The sequence below is a fragment of the Chiloscyllium plagiosum genome, unplaced genomic scaffold (assembly GCF_037043375.1).
Source record: "Chiloscyllium plagiosum isolate Xiang-an unplaced genomic scaffold, Cpla_swu_hap1 HiC_scaffold_37, whole genome shotgun sequence".
Taxonomy (NCBI): domain Eukaryota; kingdom Metazoa; phylum Chordata; class Chondrichthyes; order Orectolobiformes; family Hemiscylliidae; genus Chiloscyllium; species Chiloscyllium plagiosum.
This window is the reverse complement of record NW_028270175.1, coordinates 24,636,418-24,661,115: the sequence shown is the minus strand read 5'-3', so window position 1 is coordinate 24,661,115 and position 24,698 is coordinate 24,636,418. Positions and strand designations below refer to the sequence as shown.

The following is a 24,698-nucleotide window of genomic DNA, read 5'->3' as shown; positions in this document are numbered from 1 at the left end:
CTTTTTTCAGTAATACTCAAGTTCTATACCACCAAATAGTAATTAGACTACTGCACTAATATTATTAACGTTAAAATATTGTAAAGAAAAAGATTGAAAATTAGAATAGCGTAGGGAGATTAATAGTAAATAAATTCTGGCCCAGTTGTAAAGAGCTACAATATCTTTTAAAAAATCAATCTATTTTATAAAATTTCAATTCTTTTTCGATGCCAAATATCTTATTGGTAAATTGAATTTTTTTCTGAAACTGTCACTGTAGTCAATACTCATCGTTTTGCCTTACCTGACAGTACAGTGTACTTTAGTGCTTCCTGTGCAACAATATTGACCAAGCCATTCAGCAGCGATTCAAGGGCATTACCCAGTTCCATCAAGTACTTTGACTCCCAGGCTAGACAGTACTGTTCTTTGGACTGCAGCAGAGAGCGCCAAGGTGCCTCAAAACTTCCTGATGGAGATTAATGCATGATTTAAGGAGAACATAAAATAACTTATATTTATATACAACCTATCATGACCTCAGAGCATCCGAAAAACTTTAAAGCTAATGAGGCAGTTTTGAAGTGCAGTTACTGTTGTAGTGTAGCACAACAGGACAACCACTTTGCACAGTGCACGTTCCAGACAGTAATGAGAAAAATGAACTCCCCTGTTGTTGTTTAAATAGTACTGAGAAATCTCTCTCCTAAGGGAGCTAATTTAACAGTTTAATGTCTTATCCAAAAGTGCAGTGTTTCCTCAACACTGCATCAAAGTGTCCACTTAGATTACATACTCAAGTCCTGGAGTGGGGTTAGAATGCAGAGTCTTTAAGGCAGGAATTCTGTGAAGCAGCTTAGATTCTGCTTTTCTGCGATACCTCACATAAAAACAGAAAAGCAAAACGCAATGTTTGAATGGGATGCAACAGATTAACATGCCAAGTCCCCTTTTGCATTGATTCTTTACATCACTCGTGAATTTCTCTCATCCTTTCATGTGTGAACTTGAAAATGGAGGGCAAGAACATGCCAGCTTATCTATCATGCCTGTCTCATACTGTGATGGGTAACTCATGCATTTATATCAACCATCTGCTTTATTTCCACCTGTTGCAAAAGTACTATGAATCTATGAGTACATTGTATCCTATGAAGTATGATCTGATCTACAAATGTGTGCTGCAGTTTGGTTTTGATGAGTCTTTTCATGCTGCTCACAATTTATCACCTCTTTGAAACATCAAATCTCTCAGCAATAAAAGACAAAACTTAAATACTGTCCTGCTAATTTACAACTTCATTTTAATAGTTCAGGCTGTGTAAATACCAATAACAAAATTCAATATGTTCTCTGTGGTCCACAGTGTCTTTCAACCAAAAAAGGGTTACTCAGCCTAATCTCACTTTACAGCTCTTGGTCTTCAGCCTCCTAGTGCATACTAAATTCATTTTGGATATTTCCTGAAATCACAGCCACGGCCACACCCATCTCCCCCACGAAGTACTGAATTCCCATTCACAACTAATTTCCAGTCCTTTCTTCTCCCCCTGTATAGATAAGCCATCCATAGATTCTCTCAAGCTTTGACTCTCCCAATGAATCATTTTCACCAGTGTTCAGAAGTCATTAAAGATCAAAATACACTCAGGGTACTCCTATACTATTTGATAAAAATTGAAATAACTGCAGATGTTGCAAAATGGAAATGTAAACTTAAGTTGTGGGAAAAGCTCAGCAGTTCTGGCAGCATCCGTGATCAGAAATCAGAGTTAACATTTTAGTTCTGGAGGAAGGGTCACCAGACTTGAAATGTTAAGTCTGTTTGTTCTTCACAGATGCTGCCAGACCTGCTGAGCTTTTCCTATACTACCTCCACTGGTCCTTGTCACTTTGCATGCCCTTAAGAAATGGCATGACCATCCCCTGAGATGCATTATCCATTTAGCTCTCAGCTTCTCGATTCCATTACAGCTGCTGCTCAAGCTCCAAGGCCTTAGCTGACAACACATCCTGATCGTGGCTGTTCAGGACATGGAAGGAATCCTGAAGTCCCCACATGGTATAAGATGTCCATTCAATGGTTCCCTGCTATGCCTTTATTTATTACATTACTGTCCACACTTACTAAAAATAAATTTCAAACTTGTCCTTAATTTGGAGAAACAAAACACTCATCAATTAGCCCCTGCTGCTGCTACTTTAACTGTTTTTTTAATCCACCTTCTTGATGATCGTGAAACTCAGTGAGGTGAGGGAGCACAATGCACATCTTTGGGCTTGCTTGCTCCACTCTTTTTGACTCGTGCACTGTATCCCCTCAGATCCATTCTCTCCCCTCTCCTTGAGGCAACAACTTTTTTTTTTATACACAAACGTGAAATAACTTTGAGGTCACATATTTGGATGAGACTGTTGCCACAGGTGCTAAACACAAATTGAATAATCATTCACCACCTGATATTTAGACTGAAATGAGATTGCATTTGCAAACTGAAAATACACTATTTAAAGTAATTTCAACATTTGTAAAAGGCAGTCGGACGATGAAACACAACTCATATAGAGACTTCTTAGTCATTACTAACTCTGATTTTTACCTGAAAGCTAGCCAATTACTTTGTTGAAACAGAGTGAAAATACAAACATTGGCTACAGCTTTCGTTCAATTGTCTCACTGCCCCACCTGAAAATGCTGACTGTTGCTGAGGTTGTTTATTGGATACTAGGTGAATTAATATGACTTACCAACAGGTCTTTGGTGTGGAAGTCCATACAGTGACTATACTATGGAAAGCATCAGAGGTGACCCTGATGTTATAGAATAACATCCAAACACTACTAAACATCCTTGAGTTAGGGAAGAAAAAGAATTGAGTAATACTTCCACTTACGACTGGTTTTCATACCCTATTTATCAATTCAATCTCAAGGGCCATACCTGCCACATAATGATATATAACTTACTACCACTCTTTGCGAAGTTTTACGGCCCATGTTAAAATCACCTCATTATTACTTGAGGAGCTATAACACCATTTTGTTGTTGCATCTTGCTTGCACTTTTGTTTCTATGCTAAAGTGATTCTATCAGTACAGTTTGCTGCAGCACTGACTCAGTGTGAAATTGCAGCTTTTTAGACCTTGGTTTTGTTCCAGCTGTGACCCCAATTTTCCTAAGGGGTGGTGAGAGCTTAATGGTATTATCGCTGGACTGTTAATCCAGAGACTCAGGGATTCAGGTTCAAAGCCCACCATGGCAGATGGTGGAATTCGAATACAACAGAAATCCAGAACTAAGAATCTAATGGTGACCATGAATACATTGTCAATTGCTAGAAAAAAACTATTCAGTTCACTAATGTCCTGTAGGGAAGGAAACTCTTACCTGGTCTGGTCTGATCCTTACACGTGGCTCCACACCCACAGCAATGTGGTTGACTCTTAACTGCCCTCTGAGCAATTACGGATGGGCAATAAATGTTGGCCTAGCCAGTAATGCCCTCATCCCGTGAATGAATAAAAAGAGGTAACAACAATGACTGCATTTTTAACTTATTCATTGTATTCGAAAGGATATGCTGACAGATGTGAGAAGATGCTTTAGAAATTCAAGCTCTTATTTCCTTTATTTATTCTAGAGTTGGGAATAAATTAACTACTACTTCCAAAACTCTATCCCAATAAGCATAGCAGTTCCCTGGCAACCAAGATTCTAGTATATGGCTGTCTGTAGCACACAAAATCCTTGTTAGCTATTTTTATATCTGAAAGCTTTCTAGGCAAGCGTGGCACATTATCCATAATTGAGTTTGACCCACCGTGAAGGCTAATGTGAACCAGAGCATCAAGTACACTTGCTAAGGCACAATAACTCAAGGTACAGAAATAAAGAGAGTTAGTAACCCTGTCACATACAAATTCATTTATCTGAAATTACTGTCAATCTCTTCAAACCAAATTTGATTTCTGCCTGCCAAAGCCTGTCAATTGGAAATACCATGTTAAATGAAATGATCCTTTAATACCGTGTGGGTCGCAATGCAATTTGAGGAAAGAACTCACTGTGATAAGTCTGTGCAGCTTTTTGCATTAATTCCTCACTTGTTTCTTAGAATAAAAAGATAAGCCAAACAGGATAGGTTAGAATACTGAAGCAAAATTTCAGTCACTTGCTTCATTCCATTCAGATGATTATCATTTTCAATTGCATAGATGAATGCAACTATTTAAACTTTTACTTGAAACTTTGTAGTTAGTTCCAAAAGGGAAAGAAGACATCTGGAATTGTATTGAGCCATGCAGATGATGAAGGACACTGGCTGTGCTTAATTAAATGATTGCAACTTATGCTGCAGCATCTCAGGCCACAACTGCTGTAAGGTCCATGTGCTATGGAGGGAAAATTCCAGCAAGGACATATTTTTGTAACAATTCATGGAGAAAGCTGAATTATAATGCCAAGCAAAATCCTGAGGCAAACTTTGCCCCGAGAGCAAATAGTTTTTTTTTAAAATGTATTTGGTCTTGGTTTGTGCTTTTACATTCCCCATACCATATTTTCCTGTGCATAGCCACCCAGTAACAGCTATTGTGATGTGCAGTTGGTTTCCATCAGTCAATGGAAGAAACTCAAACTCTTCAATGGCTCCCACTCTCTTTTTCATTTTGTATCCTGAAAGGAAATGAAAACCAGATTTAACTATGTTGACAGAAGTTGAAAGCATGGAATATTTTCCCCCCAAAAACTTATAAAAATAAAAAAAATTATCTTGTGATAGAATATACTTGATGAGAGATTGTTGTGCACTGAATAATATCTAGAAATACATGAAACTTAGATGTAAAAGTGCAAGATGTACATACAAGCATTTTCAGACTACAATTAAAATCACATATAATTGAAACTGATTCTGTTTCCTTCCAAAATCTGCAAGTCAACGTTTAGTGAATGAAAATATAAACATTGTTAATAAGGATGCAGCTCTTTTCTTCAATTCTATATTTACATAAGGGAAGGCAGAAGCAGCTTCCTTTTCTACTTTTGTCTGCAATAAGACACTAAGTGTTAAATTTACTTAAGATCATATTTAATTTAATTTAATTACATTTTAAATTAGCAATAAATTCCCAGAAATTGAAATGTTCAAGGATGCCTTTGAAATTGCTCCTCCAAATTAGCAGTCTTTGTTACTGCTGCCCACGTTGTTCTCTGTCGGAAGTCACACAACATCAGGTTATAGTCCAACTGGTTTATTTGAAATCACAAGCTTTTGGATCGCTGGTCATGAAGAAGCAGTGTTCCAAAAGCTTGTGATTTCAAATAAACCTGTTGGACTATAACCTGGTGTTGTGTGACTTCTGACTTTGTCCATCCCAGTCCAGCACTGGCACCTCTACATCTAGTTGTTCTCTGTTCAGCAAGGCAAAAAGTGAGATCAGCGCACTTTGATTTCTAACCCCTCATTTATTTTTCTCTTCTTTCTTGTCTCTCATTCCTCATTCCAAAACGGTACGCCACCTGTGGCTGAACTAGGATGACTAAATTCAACCAAGCAACACCAGCAGCTTTGGATCCAGTCTCTCAAATTTGAAAGCTGTCAGTCTATATACAAGGCATGCTAATGTGCAATATGATGCTATGGATTCTCACATTATTTCACTGTTTGGACTGATAGAATCAAAGCTCCACAAATTGCTCCTTTATGGGTCGCCTTTGCTCCTGTTCCTAATTATTACCAGCCCATATTTAAAAGAGAAATTGGTACTAAGATGAAAATCTCATTGTGAAAGGACAACGATGAGCAAAAGGGATGCTGTTTAAAAATGAATTAGAATGTTTTCTTGGATAAAAAATTTCCTGAGGGGCTGGCTCTTAAACTCACTGATTGATACAAAGTATTGTGCAAAAAAAACCCAACTTCCATATACATACAATTCATTTGATTGAGCTGTAAGGAGATTCAGAAAGAGGCCTGAGAGAAACAACAGCCTTATCGCTTTCAATGTCTACACAATGTGGTGAAACACTTACTAATTCAATGGAAAGCTGGGATATACAGTCAGAACAGTATAAGTCTTCATAAAAAGCTTGATTTTCACAGACACTTTACAGACATCACTTAGAGCCTTGTAGCACTACAACCAGAATTGCAGCAAATGGAAAGAAAAGCAACAGTGCTGAAGAAAGATCATTAAAGCTTAAATCAAGAATACAAAGTTGTCCGATAAAGGGGAACTTTGTCATTAATATTAATAGTATTGATAAGATAAACTTACATTGTTATTTCAAATTAAATGAGAAAAGTCGGAGCAAGAACAAAATATTAAATTCAAAATTGATATGAGAATAGCATTTGAGGAATAAGGACTTAAAATAATTTGAATACCTGTATTAAGGAAAATAATAGTACAGCTGTTCACAGGATTACTACATTTTAGAGAAAAAGAGTGTTTGGCCCATTGTGTCTGCACCAGTTCACTGAATGGGCAATTTAAAATGCCCTTTGGCCTTTTGTCCACAACACTGTACATTCTTCCTTTTCAATTAACAATCTAATTCCCTTTTGAATCCATCAATTGAACATGCCCCAACACATTCTCAGGCAGTGAAATCTATACTCGAACGATTCATTGCATGGAAAAGCTTACTCTCATGACTTTGCTCCTTTTGCCAATTATTATATATCTGTGTCTTCTTGTTCTTGATCCTTTAATGAGTGGGAATGGTTTCTCCCTATTTACTCTGATGTCTTAATTGGTGAGTTAATGTACCAATACTTCAAAGGGCACATGAAGCATTAGGCATGTTCATGGCATATCACACAAATAGCCCAACTAAATGAAGATCACGACACATAACTGATAAACCAATAAAAGGTGCTTAAAACATTTCAAAAGATCACTAGGAGCCAGATAAGGTTTTAGGGTTAATGTAAAGTTGTTCTGGTTATACAATAATTATTCAGCCAGAGACACAGGAGCATTGTGTTATATTCTGAGTCTCCATGTAGTGGGAGTTGAGAAGCAGTGCAGAGGATGAAACCTAGAAATAAGGCTTGCAGTAATCAGCGTAGACTTCAGGAGTCAGGCCTATTTACAGCAATTCAGAATTAAATTGGATATGTTTAAGGTATTTAAAATGTTCAAGAGATCAGATTACATCCAGTTGGATAGGTTATTTGAGAAGTACGCAGTCCCTACAACTTGAGGATATGAATATAGAACCTCAGGCAAAGAGGGTAGGAAGCATTTCTTTGTGAGAGAGCCATCAGCTTCTGGAACAGATTAGTAATGTATATGATTCATACTGATTCCCTCAAACCTTCAAAGAGGATGCTAAACCATATTTTTGAGAAAGGATGACAGTTATGGTTATAAAAGGTAAGTTGTAGGTTAGTTAGGAACAGAAGGAATTATAAGTCACAGGGAGTTTTGCCTGACTGCCTTAGGGAACCGGGGAGCAACTTCCACTTTTGTCCTGAAATTATATCAGACTTTCTTGGGCTGGTTTTCGGGAGTGGTGGTCTTCTACTATTTATTACATTTTAGAGTACCAAAAGGTTGGATATGACATATGAGCTTGCAGACTGGAGGGAAGAGCTTCAATGGGCAGAATGATTTTTTAAACTAACATTGTGAATCTCACCTTGGGGAAGATTTAAAGCTACAGTTCGGAAACAGGGCCATAGGATTAGTTTTGGATTATTCCATCAAAAGAGATGACAGACATATGATGGGCTGAATGGTCTCAGGTTTGCTTAATCTTAACATGGGACTTTAGGATGCTATCTTATCGCAAAGTAAATTACAGTTGTGCCAGTCCTTTCACAGCCATGTTATAGCCGACAATGAATGAACACAAAAAACAATTAAAACATGCTTACCTGTCAGTCCTGCGCCTGCTGCCCCAAATAAAGATGCCATTATGGCAATTCCTGCTGTGGAACCGAGTGCAGCTGCTCCTGCCGTCCCCACAATGGCAGCGGCTCCTGCTGCCACAAAGGGGGCAGCAAGGCCACCAGTGAGGCCTGCAGGGAACAATGAACATTTGTTAACAGGTTAACACACACAAAGAACAGTACTCATTTCATTTGCATTTCTGAGATCAAAGGTGTAGCATTTTTCATTGAATCACAAAAGAATCACGACTGAACGGGTAGCAGTATCAAATCTCATACATAAATGTCTACTTTAATTACAACAAAGATGATTCACCAACACATGCACAGATGATATAAAAATAAAGGCATAATTCGTCTACTACATGTTTGATTGCACCATATCAGAATGCTGACATTCACATAGAAATTCAACTAAATGTTAAAGATATGCATTTCTAGATACTACATGTCATTGGTTTGCATTAGTTGACAAATTCTGATCGCACTCATTTTGGTTATTTTGTTCCAGTGTGGTGGGGTGGAGAGCATATTTGGAAGGGAATAGCATTTGCTGTGAATTATCTCAGGATAATTAAATAGTCACTCATATTTCTAACAAAATTAATTTCCATAAAAAATTACATGTGGCAGTTCAAGTTAAATGCATAATAGGTGAGGCTCCTACCAAGCAAGTGATGAATTACTCAGTTATAGATCTTCAAACTCTTCCCTGAAGATTCTTGAACCACTCAAGTGATAGCCCATTCATTGCTCCTAACACCTATTAGTACAAAACTAAATGTCCTGTTTGCTCCTGTATAACATTTAGGGGGTTAGTTGGCTGGGTGGCTGGTTTGCGATGCAAAGTGACACCAACGTTGCAGGTTCAATTCTTGCACACTCTGATGTTATCATGAAGGTCCTGTCTTCTCAATTTCACCCCTTGCCTGAGGCATGATGAACTTCAGGTTAAACTCACCACCACTCATCTCTCTCTAACAAGAGAGCACTCCTATAGTCCTCTGGGACTGTGGCAACTTCACTAATTTTCAGAAATGTCAGCATCATTTTAAGAAGCCTCTGCTCTTCTTGAGTATAATGTTTTAGGATTAAGCATTTAAAGTTTGTCATGTCTATTTGCATCTGCTCTCAAAGTATTTATGTCTTTTATGTGTCAACCCAGTTGAAATGTATCCATGTGAAACCAACTCTGATATGCCGTTGGAGATAGTAACTTTAATTATACAGACTGACACTTATCATTAACTTGCAGAAGCCTTCAGATTAATTATTGCAAGTCTAATTCAATTTGCAGACAAAGCTCTGCAATTTTGAATGTAATACGAGTTGTCATGCATCTATTACACCTCCACCTATTATAGAACTGTAACTAATTTCTGTTTTAATACATCTATTGCAGCTTCATACCCCAATAAAAACCCAGTTTTATCTTAAGTCTATCCCCAACACCGTAAGGTGGTGTCAGTTATAACTTACCTATCACTGTCCCACCTCCTACTGTAGCAAGTCCGATGAGAAAATATCTCTTTAGTTTCTTTTTACGATCTTTTGTTTTCCAGGAAAGTTCAAGTTCTCTGGAAATGTTGAGGTTGGAAATGGGTTAGGTGCAATGTAGGAAGTAAATTAGTGAAGCAGTGAAACTTGGAGTTCTCAATATTTAAAATACGTGTTGTAAATAATACTTACAGTGATCACCATCCATACTGAACAGCAATTAAGAAGGAAAATGGCATCAGTACAAATTCAATTACAGGCATTTTTATAATGTGAGGTTACAGGTAGATTATTGAATCAGCATTATTCTCCACCTACTAAACTATCATGTTTATAATAGATTACTAGTAGACATCTCATCTCAAAGATATTCCAAGTCCTGATGCATTTTGGTTCTCATCATTGATAAGAAGATACTAGACAAATCACATTTTAGTATTTTGCTAGTCATATTCAGTTCACTTCAGATCTAAGCTGTCTTTTAAAAACCGATGCCATTAAGAGCAACAAGTTTTTTTTTCTTTAAATTAAACTTACTTATCTTCTCAATGCATCCCTCAGTTCCTTCACAAATATGATTAACTGTCCTTTGATTCCATGGATCAGCTCTCCTATTCTTGTGATTTATTCCATAACTGAATATTATCCTGTTCTTATTCCTTTTTACTTCAAACATCCTCATTTTTAAATTGCATTCCTGTGACTTAATTCCTTCATGACATTGAACAATTGGCCTGAATCAGTTTAGGAGAAAGTGAGGTCTGCAGATGCTGGAGATCAGAGCTGAAAATGTGTTGCTGGAAAAGCGCAGCAGGTCAGGCTGCATCCAGGGAACAGGAGAATCGACGTTTCGGGCATAAGCCCTTCGACTTATGCCTGAAACGTCGATTCTCCTGTTCCCTGGATGCTGCCTGACCTGCTGCGCTTTTCCAGCAACACATTTTCAGCTCTGAATCAGTTTAGGCAGTTTCTTTCATGGCCATAAGTATTTCATTCAGATCACTTGTGCTTATTTTTCAAAATTAAGCAGCACTGAGTTTTCAAAAACAGCTCTGAGGCCAAGGACAAATCAAATATTAGGCTCATGTTCACAATGGGATGGCCACTGAGGAAGTGAATGAGCAAGAGCTTCATTGAAGAAGGCTGAACTTCTTTCAGCATGTGAAAAATACATACTATGTGCCTATACCCTCTGTTCATATGAGAAGCTCAATTGAAATGATTTTTATAAAAATGCAATTCTGTACATTATAACTTGATTTCTTCATCAGTATAAAAGATTATATTAGGGGTAAAAACATTTTGACTTCTATAAGTAAGCAATCGTAAATACAAGTGTCACGTTATTTTTTGATCGTATTTTATTGAATATCCTTCCCAATAAGAGAATGCAGTTTCTGAGAAATAAATGAGATTAAAAAAAAGGAGCACTTTATATATTTTTATGTTGCTAACATCATATATGAAACAGGCATTATAAAGCATTACATCTTCACAAATTCATTTACAAGTTGAATCCCTCGCAGCCCACTGTTGCACAATGCTGTGTATTTTTGATTAGCAGGTTACCTAATGTATCAAAAGGTGTTAGTAAATAAACAACCACGCAGGTGATCCACTGAATGTCACAATATTTGTATACTGAATTGGATAATTTGGTTCTGTTTCGGATAGAACAGCATGTTTGCTGTTTCAGGGCCCTCTATGATTCTCGAGCATAAACTTACCAGCTGGAGAAATCATGTCCTTATCAAGCCCTTCATATCACTTACTTACTTAAAATTTGATACATGTTCAGAAAATTAAGTGGACTGCATCAGAGAAAAACAGCTGAATTAACATTGGAATAACATGCAAAGCAGTCGAAAAGTGTGGCCCTGGAAAAACACAGCAGGTCAGGCAGCATCTGAGGAGCAGGAGAATTGACATTTCAGGCATAAACCCTTCACCAGGGCATGCCTGAAATGTTGATTTTCCTGCTCCGCAGATGCTGTCTGACCTGCTGTGCTTTTCCAGCACCATACCTTATGACTCTGATCTCCAACATCTGAAGTCCTCACTTTCTCCAAAACATGCAAAGCAAAACAAAACTCACAGATGAACTGAGAGGCCCATGAACACAACAAGTCTATCCTAGAGCACAGATACTGCATAATATGTTTGTTTTTCTCTGTACTGCCATTTATTGATTGTTTTGTTCTTGAGATTCATATTCACAGAGAAATGAGTCGAGACTGCGAAAACTCACAATATGTAGAAGAGAGACATTTGGAAAGAGCTCAGCTGACTCTACATCTGCATCATGTGAACCATTGTTTGTCTTCCAGTGTAAACAGTTGACTTGACCAAGTGCAGACTGGTACATTCCAATATCCAAGACTACATGCTGAGGGATGCACAAAAGCTTGGGGCAGCTGCCACCAAAGCACAGTGGGGAAAAATCTAAGATCTTTCTGCCAAAGTTTAACAAGGGTCTGTTAAATTATCAGACCCTCTCATTGCCTTTCCCCTGCATGAAGAAGAAATGCCTTTGGTTTTTGCAACTGCAGGGAATGTCAAATTTCAATGTTTTTATTGCTACGCAAAGACTACAGAACTGCTTTAGTATCTGTGAATGCAGATGAAAGAACTTTGCATGAATAAAGTAAGTTTTGCAATTAAAAGAATCAGAATGCAGCATTCTGTTTGAGAAAGACACTGGTGACCTTGAGCTAAGATCTAGCTAACTATTTTCACTGAAAATGTCACTGAAAAAAGAATTTAATACTCATGATAGAGCCACCTGACTCAGCTTTGAAAAATATGCAGACATTGCTTATTGTTATAAATATATTGAAAATGTCCTTTTCTTGCCATAGCATTTAGCTTAAAGTGGTGCAGTGATTGAAGAATTTATACAGGTCAAAAAGTAAAAATGTGTGAAAGGTCTTGTGTTATTTATTCTCTGAATCATAGTTAGCATGGATTTCAAAAGGGGAAATTGTATTTTAACTAACTTGCTGAGGTTTTTGAAGAGATAATACAAAGAGTCGATGTGCATAAAATTGTTGTTTTAGTATATATAGATTCCCAGAAAGTGTTTGATAAACTGCCACACAACAACCTTGTCAGGAAAGCTATAGGCCAAGATATCAAAGGGACAGCAGCAACACAGATACAAAGTTGGCTGAGTGACAGGAAATAGAGGGCAATGGTCAGCTAATGAAGATCTGTTGGTGTAATACTGGATTGGTATTGCAACTTTTGCTTTTCCTGATATGTATTAATGATCTGGATCTTGGTGTGTAAAGCACAATTTTAGAGTTTGCAGATGACACAAATTTGGAAGAACTATAAATTGTGAGAACAATATGGAACTCCAAAAGGACGTTGACAAATTGACAGATAGATGGTAGATGAGGTTCATAGCAGAGAAGTGAGAGTTGATGCACTTTGATCAGAAGGACATTAAAAGAGAATATAAAATGGTGGGTACAATTCGAAAGGGGTTCAGGAGCAGAGGGAGATGGGCGTAAATGTGCACAGATCATTGAATGTAGAAGAATAGATTGAATGAGCTACATATAAAGCAGATAGTGTTCTTAGTTTTATTAATAGCGGCATAGAGCACAAGAGCAAAAAAGTGATGTTTAACTTGTTTGACATCAGTACTGTATACTGCTTTGGGTGCCACATTATAGGAAGATGCGAATATACTGGAGAGAATGCAGAAGCAATTTACAAGAACGATTCCAAGAATGAGGAACTTCAATTATGAGGACATAGCAAGTAAATTGGTCCTCTCCTTGGAGACAAGAAAATGGAGAGGAGATTTGATAGAGGCTGACAGGCTGGACAGAATAGATGGGAAGAAGCTGTTGCTGCTGGTAACTGGAAAAGGAATTAGAAGGCATCAATTCAAAATGATGTGACAATGAAGCAAGAGTGATATGAGTTTTCACACAGGGAGTAGTCAGGATATGGAATGCAATGCCTGGAAATGTAGTGGGGGCAGGTTCGAATGAGATATTCAAGAGGGCATTAGGTGACTTTTTTTGGATAAAAATGGTGTGCAGCAATAAGGGAAAGCACATGAGATTAGTACCATGTAATAGAACTGACCCAGGAATGATGAACCAAATCACATCCTCTGTGCCCTACCCATTCTGTGACTCTTTCATATACTAATTTTAAAAAGAACATGTAATGTGTGTTACTGTTCGCTAGAGGTCAATCTTTGAACTATTGACAGAAGCTAGTCAGAGCGGATTTATGCTGACTTGAGCAATTCAAGTTAAAAACAATATTCCATTTCCAATGTATAAATATGAAGGATTGTTGTCAAATGGAAATATCAAGTGAATACATGCAGTTGTTGAAAAAGACCTGATCAACTGTCATACCATTCAGAAACATGGGGTTGGTTGCTGTGATAAAAGGAAAAATTCTGACTCATGCGCAAGGGATGTTCTTCTACAGTATATTAGATTAGATTAGATTACTTACAGTGTGGAAACAGGCCCTTCGGCCCAACAAGCCCACACCGACCCTCTGAAGACCAACCCACACATTACACATTCCCCTACTTCTAACACTGCGGGCAATTTAGCATGGCCAATTCACCTAACCTGCACATTTCTGGACTGTGGGAGGAAACCGGAGCACCCGGAGGAAACCCACGCAGACAGTTGCCTGAGGCGGGAATTGAACCCGGGTCTCTGGCGCTCTGAGGCAGCAGTGCTAACCAACGTGTCACCGTGCCAAGCTGTAATCTATATCCAAACTAAGTTGCACCAGTAAACCTGCATAATGGGAACCTTACTCTACATCTAACAGTACTGGACCTGAGCATGTTTCAGTGCCAATGAACTTTAACTGAAAATTATCCTATTGTGTAACTTAGAGACATCCAACATTTTTGGAGCTTGGAGAACAATACAAATGTCAAGATCAGTGGAAGCATCTAATAGGACTTGGCAGAACTTTGAACTGTCACACAGAAAAACTTACAAAATCACACTGCACATAGTTATGGTATTCACATGATAAGAAGGATATGGAGACACTGAATAAATTGCAAAATAGATTAAAGAGGTTACACCAGTGCTGAGAAGACTTATAACCTATTAGGAAATAAGAAATAGGCTGTGGCTGTATTCTTTAACAATGGAAAAAGAACTGAGGAGTGACCTAATGTCTTCGCGGTGAGCTTTGCAGAGATGCAGTGGTTTGACAGTGCAGGCACAGAGATGCACTTTCCAATTGTGCATAGTCCAAAACAAAGGGCCATAATTATAAGATGACCACCAAAACATCAAACAGGAATTCAGGAGAAACATTTACCTGGAGAGTGGTGATAACATGGAACCTGCTTCCACATAATGCAGCTGAAGCAAATAACATAGATGCTTAAGAGAAAGTCAGAGTATAAGAGATGCATTAACTTATGTGCAGATATATTGAAACGAGGTAAGATGGGAAGAGGTTCATGTGAAGCACGAGTACTGGTATAGATGATTTGGGTTAAAAAGCCTGTTGTAAAATGTATTCTATATAACTGGCCTCTTCAACTCTCAAATCTTTGATGTTGTAATTTTGAGTGAAGCCATTTGTTTGGGTGTGATTTAAAGTATCATGGGAATATATGTAACATATACACAATATATACATTCAAATAAATATTTAGTGTATGTTATGCTAAGTAATAAACTGAAAAATCAATGGAGCTCTTGCAGAATACAAGAAACTACAGACACAATCTAGTGACTTCTAAACTGCAATGTAGTTTCAGAATCCATGTGAGAGTTATAAAATACATCTGTAAAAACCAGAGTAATTTAATCATCATTCAACCTCTTGATTGGACAAAGCATGTAATTGCCTCGTTGTTCTCTGAAACTTGCAGAAGCAATAGGGTAGTGGTGATGGAAAGACGTAGAAACAATTGGGTAGTGGTGATGTGAGATTTTAACTTTCCCAACATTGACTGGGATACACTTAGCGTCAGAGATCTGGATGGGGTAGATTTGGCAAGAAGCATCCTGGAGAGTTTTCTAGCGCAGTATGTCAATAGTCCGATGAGGGAAGGGGCCATATTGGACCTGTTACTAGGGAACGAGCAGGACAGGTAGTAGAAGTTGCGGTGGGGGATTTCTTTGGGAACAGTGACCACAATTCTGTAAGTTTTAGAATACTCGTAGACAAAGATGAGAGTGGTCATAAGGGAAGAGCACAAAACTGGGCCAAGGCCAATTATACCAAAATTAGGCAGGAGCTCGGAAATGTGGATTGGACACAGCTATTTGAAGGGAAGTCCACATTTGATATGTGGGAAGCTTTCAAAGATAGGTTTAAGATAGTGCAGGATAGGCATGTCCCATTGAAGGCAAAGGATAGGAAGAGCAAGATTCGTGAACCAAGGATGACAGGAGAAATTGTACGACTAGCCAAGAAGAAAAGGGGAGCGTACATAAGGTCTAGGCAGCTAAGAACAGAATGGGCCCTGGAGGAATATCGAAAGAGTAGGACAAGTCTTAAATGAGGAATCAAGTGGGCTAAATGGAGTCATGAAATAGCTTTAGTGAGCAGAATTAAGGAGAATCCCAAAGCATTTTATTCTTATACAAGAAACAAGCAGGTAACTAGATTAAGGATTGGTCCACTAAAGGATAATGAAGGAAGGCTGTGTGTTGAACGTGAGAGAATGGATGAGATTCTGAATGATTACTTTGCATCAGTGTTCACTGAGGAGAGGTACATGATGAATGTTGAGATTAGAGATAGAAGTCTGATTAGGCTGGATCACGTTGACATAAGTAAGGAAGATGTGTTGGGTAGGCTAGAGGTTATTAAGGTGGACAAATTCCCAGGACTGGATGGGATCTATCCCAGGTTACTCAGGGAGGCGAGAGTGGAAATATCTGGGGCCCTGACAGATATCTTTGTGGCATCGTTAAATACAGGTGAGGTGCTGGAGGACTGGAAGTTTGCTCATGTTGTCCCCGTGTACAAGGGTAGTAGGGATATTCCGGGTAACTGTAGACCAGTGAGCCTGACATTGGTGGTGGGAAAGTTGCTGGAGAGGTTACTGAGGGATAGGATCTATTTATATTTAGAAAAGAATGGGCTTATCAGTGATAGGCAACATGGTTTTGTGTGGGGGAGATCATGCCTTACCAATTAATAGAGTTCTTTGAGGAAGTGACCAAGTTGATAGATGAAGGAAGGGCTGTTGATGTCATATACGTGGACTTTAGTAAGGCGTTTGATAAGGTTCCCCATGGTAGACTAATGGAGAAAGTGAAGTCACATGATGAGCAGGGTGTTCTAGCTAGGTGGATAAAGAACTGGTTGAGCAACAGGAGACAGAGTAGTAGTAGTTGAAGGTTGTTTCTCGAATGGAGAAAGGTGACCAGTGGTGTTCCACAGGGGTCAGTGTTGGGGCCACTATTGTTTGTGATATACATAAATGATCTGAAAGAGGGCACTGTTGGTCTGATCAGCAAGTTTGCAGATTACATGAGGATTGGTGGAGTAGCAGAAAGCATAAGGGACTGTCAAAGAATACAGGAGGATATAGATAGACTGGAGAGTTGGGTGGAAAAGTGGCAGATGGATTTCAATCCACACAAATGTGAGGTGATGCATTTAGGCAAGACTAATTTTAGAGCAAATTATACAATGAATGGAAGAGCCTTGGGAAAAGTTGATGGGCAGAGAGATCTGGGAGTGCAGGTCCATTGTACCCTGAAGAATGCTGCACAGGTGGATGGGATATTGAGTATAAGAGCTGGCAAGTCATGTTAAAATTGTACAAGACATTGGTTCGGCCGCATTTAGAATACTGTGTACAGTTCTGGTCGCCGCATTACCTAAAGGATGTGGACGCTTTGGAGAGGGTGCAGAGAAGGTTTACGAGGATGTTGCCTGGTATGGAAGGTGCTAGCTATGAAGAGAGGTTGGGTAGGTTAGGTTTGTTTTTATTAGAAAAAAGGAGATTGAGGGGGGACCTGATAGGAGGTTTACAAAATCATGAAGGGTACAGACAGGTTGGATAGAGACAAGCTTTTTCCCAGGGTGAAGGATTCAATAACGAAAGGTCACACTTTCAAGGTGAGAGGTGGATAGTTTAAGGGGGATACACACGGCAAGTACTTTACACAGAGGGTGGTAGGTGCCTGGAATGCGTTGCCAGAAGAGGTGGTAGAGGCAGGTACGGTAGATTCATTTAAGTTGCGTCTGGGCAGATGCATGAGTAGATGGGCAGCAGAGGGATATAGATGCTTAGGAACTGGGCGACAGGTTTAGACAGTAGATTTGGATCAGCTCAGGCTTGGAGGGCCGAAGGGCCTGTTTCTGGGCTGTAAATTTTCTTTGTTCTTCGTTCTTTGTTCTCTTTGTGATCTCATTTCACCCAATCACCTTCAAAAACCTTGTCAAACAATATGTGCACAGCAGCTGCTGGGAGCCAAACAAACTGAACTCAATTCCCAATGATCCAGGCAGATATAATGTTCAAGGTCACAGTAGGAATACATTTTATCGTGATGGCTTTTCTTCTTTGCTTTCACTCTTCATATATTTCATTTCATAAACATTTGCAAGATTGCAATCTCACCCCATTTTCCTCCCAAAGAAAATAAGTCAAAATTCATGAATCATAAATTGATGTTTGAAAATAGAGACGATGATTCAGCACTTTGTATTTCTTTGTTTAAATATGCAGGCTGTTATTTCCCAAGCACAAAACACACTAGAGTTGTGAAATGTTTTCTATGTCTATGTTTTTCTTACTTGGACTCTGTTTCTGTACATCCTTCCAGACTTTTTACCAAAGATTCCTCAAAGATCTCCAGTTCTTCAAATGAAATTCGCAAGAGCCATGTGATGTGACAGATGAGGACCCTTGCACGTGCGTCGTAGTATCCTGCAACACAAAGGTGGAACAAAGCATGCTAGTTAGAAAACTCTAGACTAGTTACGACTTTTATTTTGTTTGATTTGCATTATTTAAATGTACCAGATTTGCTAATAAGTAATGTGTATGACATCAGGTAGTCTCAAGTTTAAAAAATAGATCTGACAAATACTCTTGTACCAAGCTAAGACCAGAAATGTAATGCCCAGTGTAAGATTGAACCATACAGACCCATAGTGTCCTCTCAGGTGGGGTTCTGAGTGTGTTGACCAGTGCAAACCAGTATATGCTACCAGCAAACATAGACACCTCTAAAGTCTCAAAATGCTACTTTTCAAATTAAGAATAAAGTGAATATTGATGATTGCATCAATTAATATTTTGATTTAACAAAATAAATTAGGTCAAGGGAAGGTGTTAAAAGTATACGTACTGGAATCAACAGCAACTCATCCTATATCGACACATCCCCTCTAAATGATCAATAGCCAATCTAACTCACTCTCTGAAAACCTACACCACAAAGGACGCACCAACAAACCACACAGCAAGAAAATGGACAAGCAAACATTTAATTATGTATTTTGGAGTACAACGTGGTAAGACATTGCAACATATTTCCGCAAATGTCAACCAAAACTCAGTTGCTTCTGAATCACAAGGCTCCAGGTTCAAGTCACACTCCAGGGCTTGACCACAGAAATTCATGCAATATGAAGGAAATGCTGCAAGTTTGGAGACATGATCTTTCAGATGAGATGCTAAGCTAAAGCCCCATCTACCCAAAATAAAACAGAAAGTGCTGGAGACACTCAGCATGTGTGGCAACATCTGCAGAGAAAGAAACAAAATTAATCTATCAAGTAGCCATGATTCTACCTGCTTGGTTGGAGAAAAGGATCCCATGGTGCTATTTGAAAGAACCGGGAAATTAGTCAACAGTTAACCCTCAATCAGTACGTGATACACACACACATACACACAGATTTTATGGTCATCACTGAACAGAGATTTGCTGTGTGCAAACTGGTAGCCATATTTCCTCCAGTACAAAAGTGATTACACTTTAAAAGTACACACTGGCTTTGAACCATCTGGTGGTGGTGAAAAATACAATAGAACATCAAGTCTTTTTTTACTCTGGGAATTACTTGCTTATCCCTCGAACTCACTAGATCTGTAAAGGCTTATCCCAAACACAACTGTCCAGATTAATACCAGCCACTGGTGACAGTTTGATCTCCTCTCTAGCCACCTCAGAGCATTCATTTTAACACCCGACATTAACACCCTACACCCTAGATTTTCAGTGCGTGGGTTAAGATTGGCTATTGATGATTTAGAGGGGATGTGTTGATACAGGATGAGTTGTTGTTGGCAATGCATTTATAAATTATCGAGCCTTTTTAACAGCATTACAGTTAGGTCATGTAGGATTAATCCTGGGCAATTTGCCCTTAGCTGAACATCTACCTAACTAAATGTTGTTTCTCCTCGAGCTTGTGCTGTATGTGGCTGTATATCCACAGGATGACTGAACAGTCACCAAGATGGTGGACAGCACCATGATAAAGTCTCTACTTTCAATGTGGAACATTGCTGTCATAAGCAGACAAGACAAAAACAGGCAAAAATGTGCATAAAGGAATTTTTAAACATAATATTTATGTGAACAAATGTTAAAAACATTGGTGCTCACCAAGGTGAGGAATTTCTGTGGTGGGGAATGGAACATTTTCAGGATTAGTATCAGCTGGGATACCATCCCATCAAACTTTCTTTCAATAACAGTATTGGTTATTTACAAAGTGAAGCTCAACTCATGCAGTCCCAAAAGTATGCATTAATTTCAGGAATGGCCTTTCACACATGAATTCCACAGTCCTCATTCTACTCTAACCAGTCAAAAATCTAGTTAATGCTAATTAACATGAAACAATACCCACAGGGAACTGGATTGTAACTAGAAATACAGAATGGAAACAGGCCATTAACTCTAAGCAGTTCATGTCAGTGATTATCCTTCACGCAAGCAAATAGTTCAAACCACATTTTCTCCTCAACTAATTTTCCTTCATTCTCATGCCCAAGTTCATTTTGAATGCTGATAGTTTCTGCCAGGGCTATCCCAACCATATAAATGAATTGAGCAGCACCCCATCAGGGGTGCCAAATTAGATGGAAGTGAATGCCAAGTAAATAAAGATAAAATTTAATTCCAGACTTCAATTTTTTCTCTTTGTTGACTGTGTGCACACCTTTGTGTATGTGAGTGGAGGGTGGAGTGTGGTGTGGTAGGGGTGATTGTTGCAAAATCCTTGGGCCAGCACTGCAAGAAAAAGTTTCACAGCTTGGAACTCACAAAACTGGGCAAATTGATTCCATATGGGGTCCAATCAGCAGAGTCATAGAGATGTACAGCACAGAAACAGACCCTTGGATCCAACTCATCCACGCCAACCAGATATCCTAAATTACTCTCATCCCAGTTGCCAGCACTTGGCCCATATCTGTCTAAACCCTTCCTATTCATATATCTATTCAAGTGCCTTTTAAATGTTGTAATTATCCCAGCCTCCATCACTTCCTCTGGCAGCTCATTCCATACACGCACCACCCTCTGCGTGAAAATATTGCACCTTAGGTGCCTTTTAAATCTTTCCCCTTTCACCCTAAACCTATGCCCTCTAGTTCTGGACTCCTCCGCCCTGGAAAAAAGACCTTGTCTATTTACCCTATCCATGCCCCTCATGACTTTATAACCTCTATAAAGTCACCCCTCAGCCTCCAACATTCCAGGAAAAACAGCCCCTGCCAGTTCTCCCTCTCCCTTTAGCTCAAGCTCGATATATTAATGATAGATATTTTGCAATCCCACCTATTCCTTACCAAACAGTTGCTCAGATGACCTTAAATTTGGATGACATAAGAAATCATTTAAAGCTTCATATTTTACTTTCCAGACCTTGAAACAAAAGCTTTTAATAGAAAAGCCCTAATGAAAATGATTTCACCCAAACATTTCAATACTGTGGAAAGATGAACAGCTTTGCCCTGCTAAATTCGGGTGGATTTCAACACACATCCCAGAAGTGAAAATGGAAATTGAAATGACTACACTACCTGGCTCCATTAAACAAAAGTGCTCCTTCTGTACACACAGATAACAGACTGCCATAAACAGGTTCAGCTTCTAGAAAAGGTATGCACTTTGCAGCTCATGCAACACAAATTGGCCATGACCAATCAAATCAATAACAAGCACCTTGAGCATTGGACTGAATAATTAATATTCACTGATATTTAACTTGAATAAGGAACAGCAAATAAGGATTACCTAGTTTTAGCTGGTTTGATTTGCCTTTCAATGTGAGAAATATGTGTTTTCATCTGGGCATTTTGCCAACTTTTCAACTTTTTCTCTCTCTTCAAAAAGTGTGAGTCTGCCTAGGTTCAGTTCCTGGGAGACAGGCAGCCTTGCAATACCTCACGTTGTTCAGTATTCTTTATGTGAGCTTGAACAGACTATCTAACCACAACAATATATCAAAGTAAAGTCTGATCCTGTTCACACACTTTCCACCAGAGGTGACCATATATTGGTCAGGAGCCAAATCCACAACTGATCTTAACTCCTTTGTAATCAATTATCATTAACACCAATCGTAACTCCAGCTGCTGTCTAACCAAGGTCAGCAACCAAACCTGTGACAGTACTGCTTACTGAAGCTGAGCTTTGTAGTGGATACGAAACTCTTGGTATAGTTTGGTAGACACCAGACAGCTCATTCTAAATCTTAGTGCTTTAGTGTACACAGGTTGCTGCATTCGTGATGTGTATGTAGGAACATCTGACTTGGGAGCAGACGTAGATTGTTTGGATATTCAAGCCTGCTCCACCAACCAATGATTTGGTTATTTTCTGCACTCCAAAACAAATGATACCCTATTCTATCAAACATATGTCTAACTCACCCTTGAAAAAATTGAAAGTTACAGTTTTCATTATCTTCTGAGGAAGAGAAGTTCACACTCTGGTGACCTTTTGTGATAAGAAATCTCATGACTGTCTCAAAATGACACCACTAGTTCTTAAGGTGTCCTCTAAAATTTGGTCATAGTGTGATTTTCCAGTATTTGCTATAAATTATTTAATAAAATTCTAGAGCATCTTTCCTGTCATAGATGTTAGTATAGTTTCCCGCTTTCTGTCATCCTCCTTCCTTGAATAAATGTGTCACATTGCCATTTTCTAACCTGCTCTGACCTTTCCAGAATCTCAGGAATTTTAAAAGAATATAACCAATACATCTATTATCAGTGCTGCAACTTATTTTTAAGACTCTTGGAAACAGTACATTTTAGGCCAATAGTTTTACTAGCCTTTTTTTCTTGCTGATGGTGATTGTTTTAAGTCAACCCTCCCTATCACGTCAGGATTTATATTGTGACTGGTTGTTGGAGGGAATCCTGAGGGACAGGATGTACATGTATTTGGAAAGGCAAGGACTGATTAGGGATAGTCAACAGGGCTTTGTGCATGGGAAATCATGTCTCACGAACTTGATTGGGTCTTTTGAAAAAGTAACAAAGAAGATTGATGAGGGCAGAACGGTAGATGTGATCTATATAGACTTCAGTAAGGCGTTCGACAAGGTTCCCCATGGGAGACGAATTAGCAAGGTTAGATCTCATGGAATACAGGGAGAACTAGCCATTTGGATCCAGAACTGGTAGAAGACAGAGGGTGGTGGTGGAGGGTTGTTTTTCAGACTGGAGGCCTGTGACCAGTGGAGTAACACAAGGATCGGTGCTGGGTCCTCTACTTTTTGTCATTTATATAAATGATTTGGATGCAAGCAGAAGAGGTATAGTTAGTAAGTTTGTAGATGACACCAAAATTGGAGGTGTGGTGGACAGCGAAGAGGGTTACCTCAGATTACAACAGGATCTTGATCAGATGGGCCAATGGGCTGAGAAGTGGCAGATGGAGTTTAATTCAGATAAATGTGAGGTGCTGCATTTTGGGAAAGCAAATCTTTGCAGGACTTATATGCTTACTGGTAAGATCCTAGGAAGTGTTGCTGGACAAAGAGACCTTGGAGTGCAGGTTCATAGCTCCTTGAAAGTGGAGTCACAAGTAGATAGGATAGTGAAGAAGGCGTTTGGTATGCTTTCCTTTATTGGTCAGAGTACTGAGTACAGGAATTGGGAGATCATGTTGCGGCTATACAGGACATTGGTTAGGCTACAGTTGGAATATTGTGTGCAATTCTGGTCTCCTTCCTATAGGAAAGATATTGTGAAACTTGAAAGGGTATAGAAAAGATTTATAAGGATGTTGCCAGGATTGGAGGATTTGAGCTATAAGGAGAGGCTGAACAGGCTGGGGCTGTTTTCCCTGGAGTGCCGGAGGCTGAGGGGTGACCTTATAGAGATTTACAAAATTATGAGGGCCATGGATAGGATAAATAGACAAAGTCTTTTCCCTGGGGTGGGGGAGTCCAGAACTAGAGGGCATAGGTTTAGGGTGAGAGGGGAAAGATATAAAAGAGACCTAAGAGGCAACTTTTTCACACAGAGGGCGGTACGTGTATGGAACGACTGCCAGAGGAATGGTGGAGGCTGGTACAATTGCAATATTTAAAAGGCATTTAGATGGGTATATGAATAGGAAGGGTTTGGAGTGATATGGGCCGGGTGCTGGCAGGTGGACTAGATTGGGTTGGGATATCTGGTTGGTGTGGACGGGTTGGACCGAAGAGTCTGTTTCCATGCTGTACATCTCTATGACTGGGAATTTTTCTAAGCCTTCTACCACAAAAACAAACATGAGGTATTTGTTCAAAGCCTATTAAATTCTCCATACTGTCTCTGTCGAGGACCAACACTTGCTTTGGTTATTATTTGCCTATTCAAATAAATACTTAAGATAACCTTTACTATCTGTTTCAACATTACCAGATAGTTTTCTCTCATTCTCTGTTTTCTGCCTCTTTGTGACCTTCTTAATTATTCACTGCTGCTTCTTAAAGTCTGTCCAATCTCTAAACTACCAATACACTTTGTTGATTTCTACAGTCAATTTAATACTACGCCTAAACTACGTATTTAGCCATGTTTGATATATTCTTTTTGAAGAACCTTTCTTTCTCACAGAAATAAATCTTTTCTAAGAGTATTTTGAAGGAGGAGGTTGAACTATGAGAGGTCATGGTCTATGTTAGGATCGATGACATAGGAAAAAGAGAAAGGAAATCCTCAAGCAGGCTTTAGGAAGTTAGACAGGAAATTGAAAAGTAAGATTTCAAAGATAGTCATCTCCAATTTACTCCAGGTGCCACGCAGCAGTGAGTATGAAAATAGAAGCATAGAGCAGATTAATCCATAGCTCAACTGATGGTTCAGGAGGGAGGTCTTTA

At 38.9% G+C, this 24,698-nt stretch overlaps 1 protein-coding gene and 1 long non-coding RNA gene across 2 annotated transcripts in view; one reads left to right on the top strand and one right to left on the bottom strand.

Annotated features, from left to right (window-relative positions):
* The window catches only part of LOC148139782 (uncharacterized), a 519,617-nt gene that overhangs the window by 378,489 nt on the left and 116,430 nt on the right, over nt 1-24,698 (top strand). The window lies entirely within an intron of this gene.
* Nucleotides 1-24,698, bottom strand: part of tmco4 (transmembrane and coiled-coil domains 4) — a 111,905-nt gene that overhangs the window by 69,516 nt on the left and 17,691 nt on the right. The window contains exons 5-9 of the mRNA XM_043675786.2: nt 18,153-18,285; nt 9,363-9,460; nt 7,869-8,012; nt 4,538-4,657; nt 287-451 (exon numbers count right to left, since the gene is read on the bottom strand). Coding sequence (XP_043531721.1) covers nt 287-451; nt 4,538-4,657; nt 7,869-8,012; nt 9,363-9,460; nt 18,153-18,285 — 660 coding nt within the window. The remainder of the gene's footprint in view (nt 1-286; nt 452-4,537; nt 4,658-7,868; nt 8,013-9,362; nt 9,461-18,152; nt 18,286-24,698) is intronic.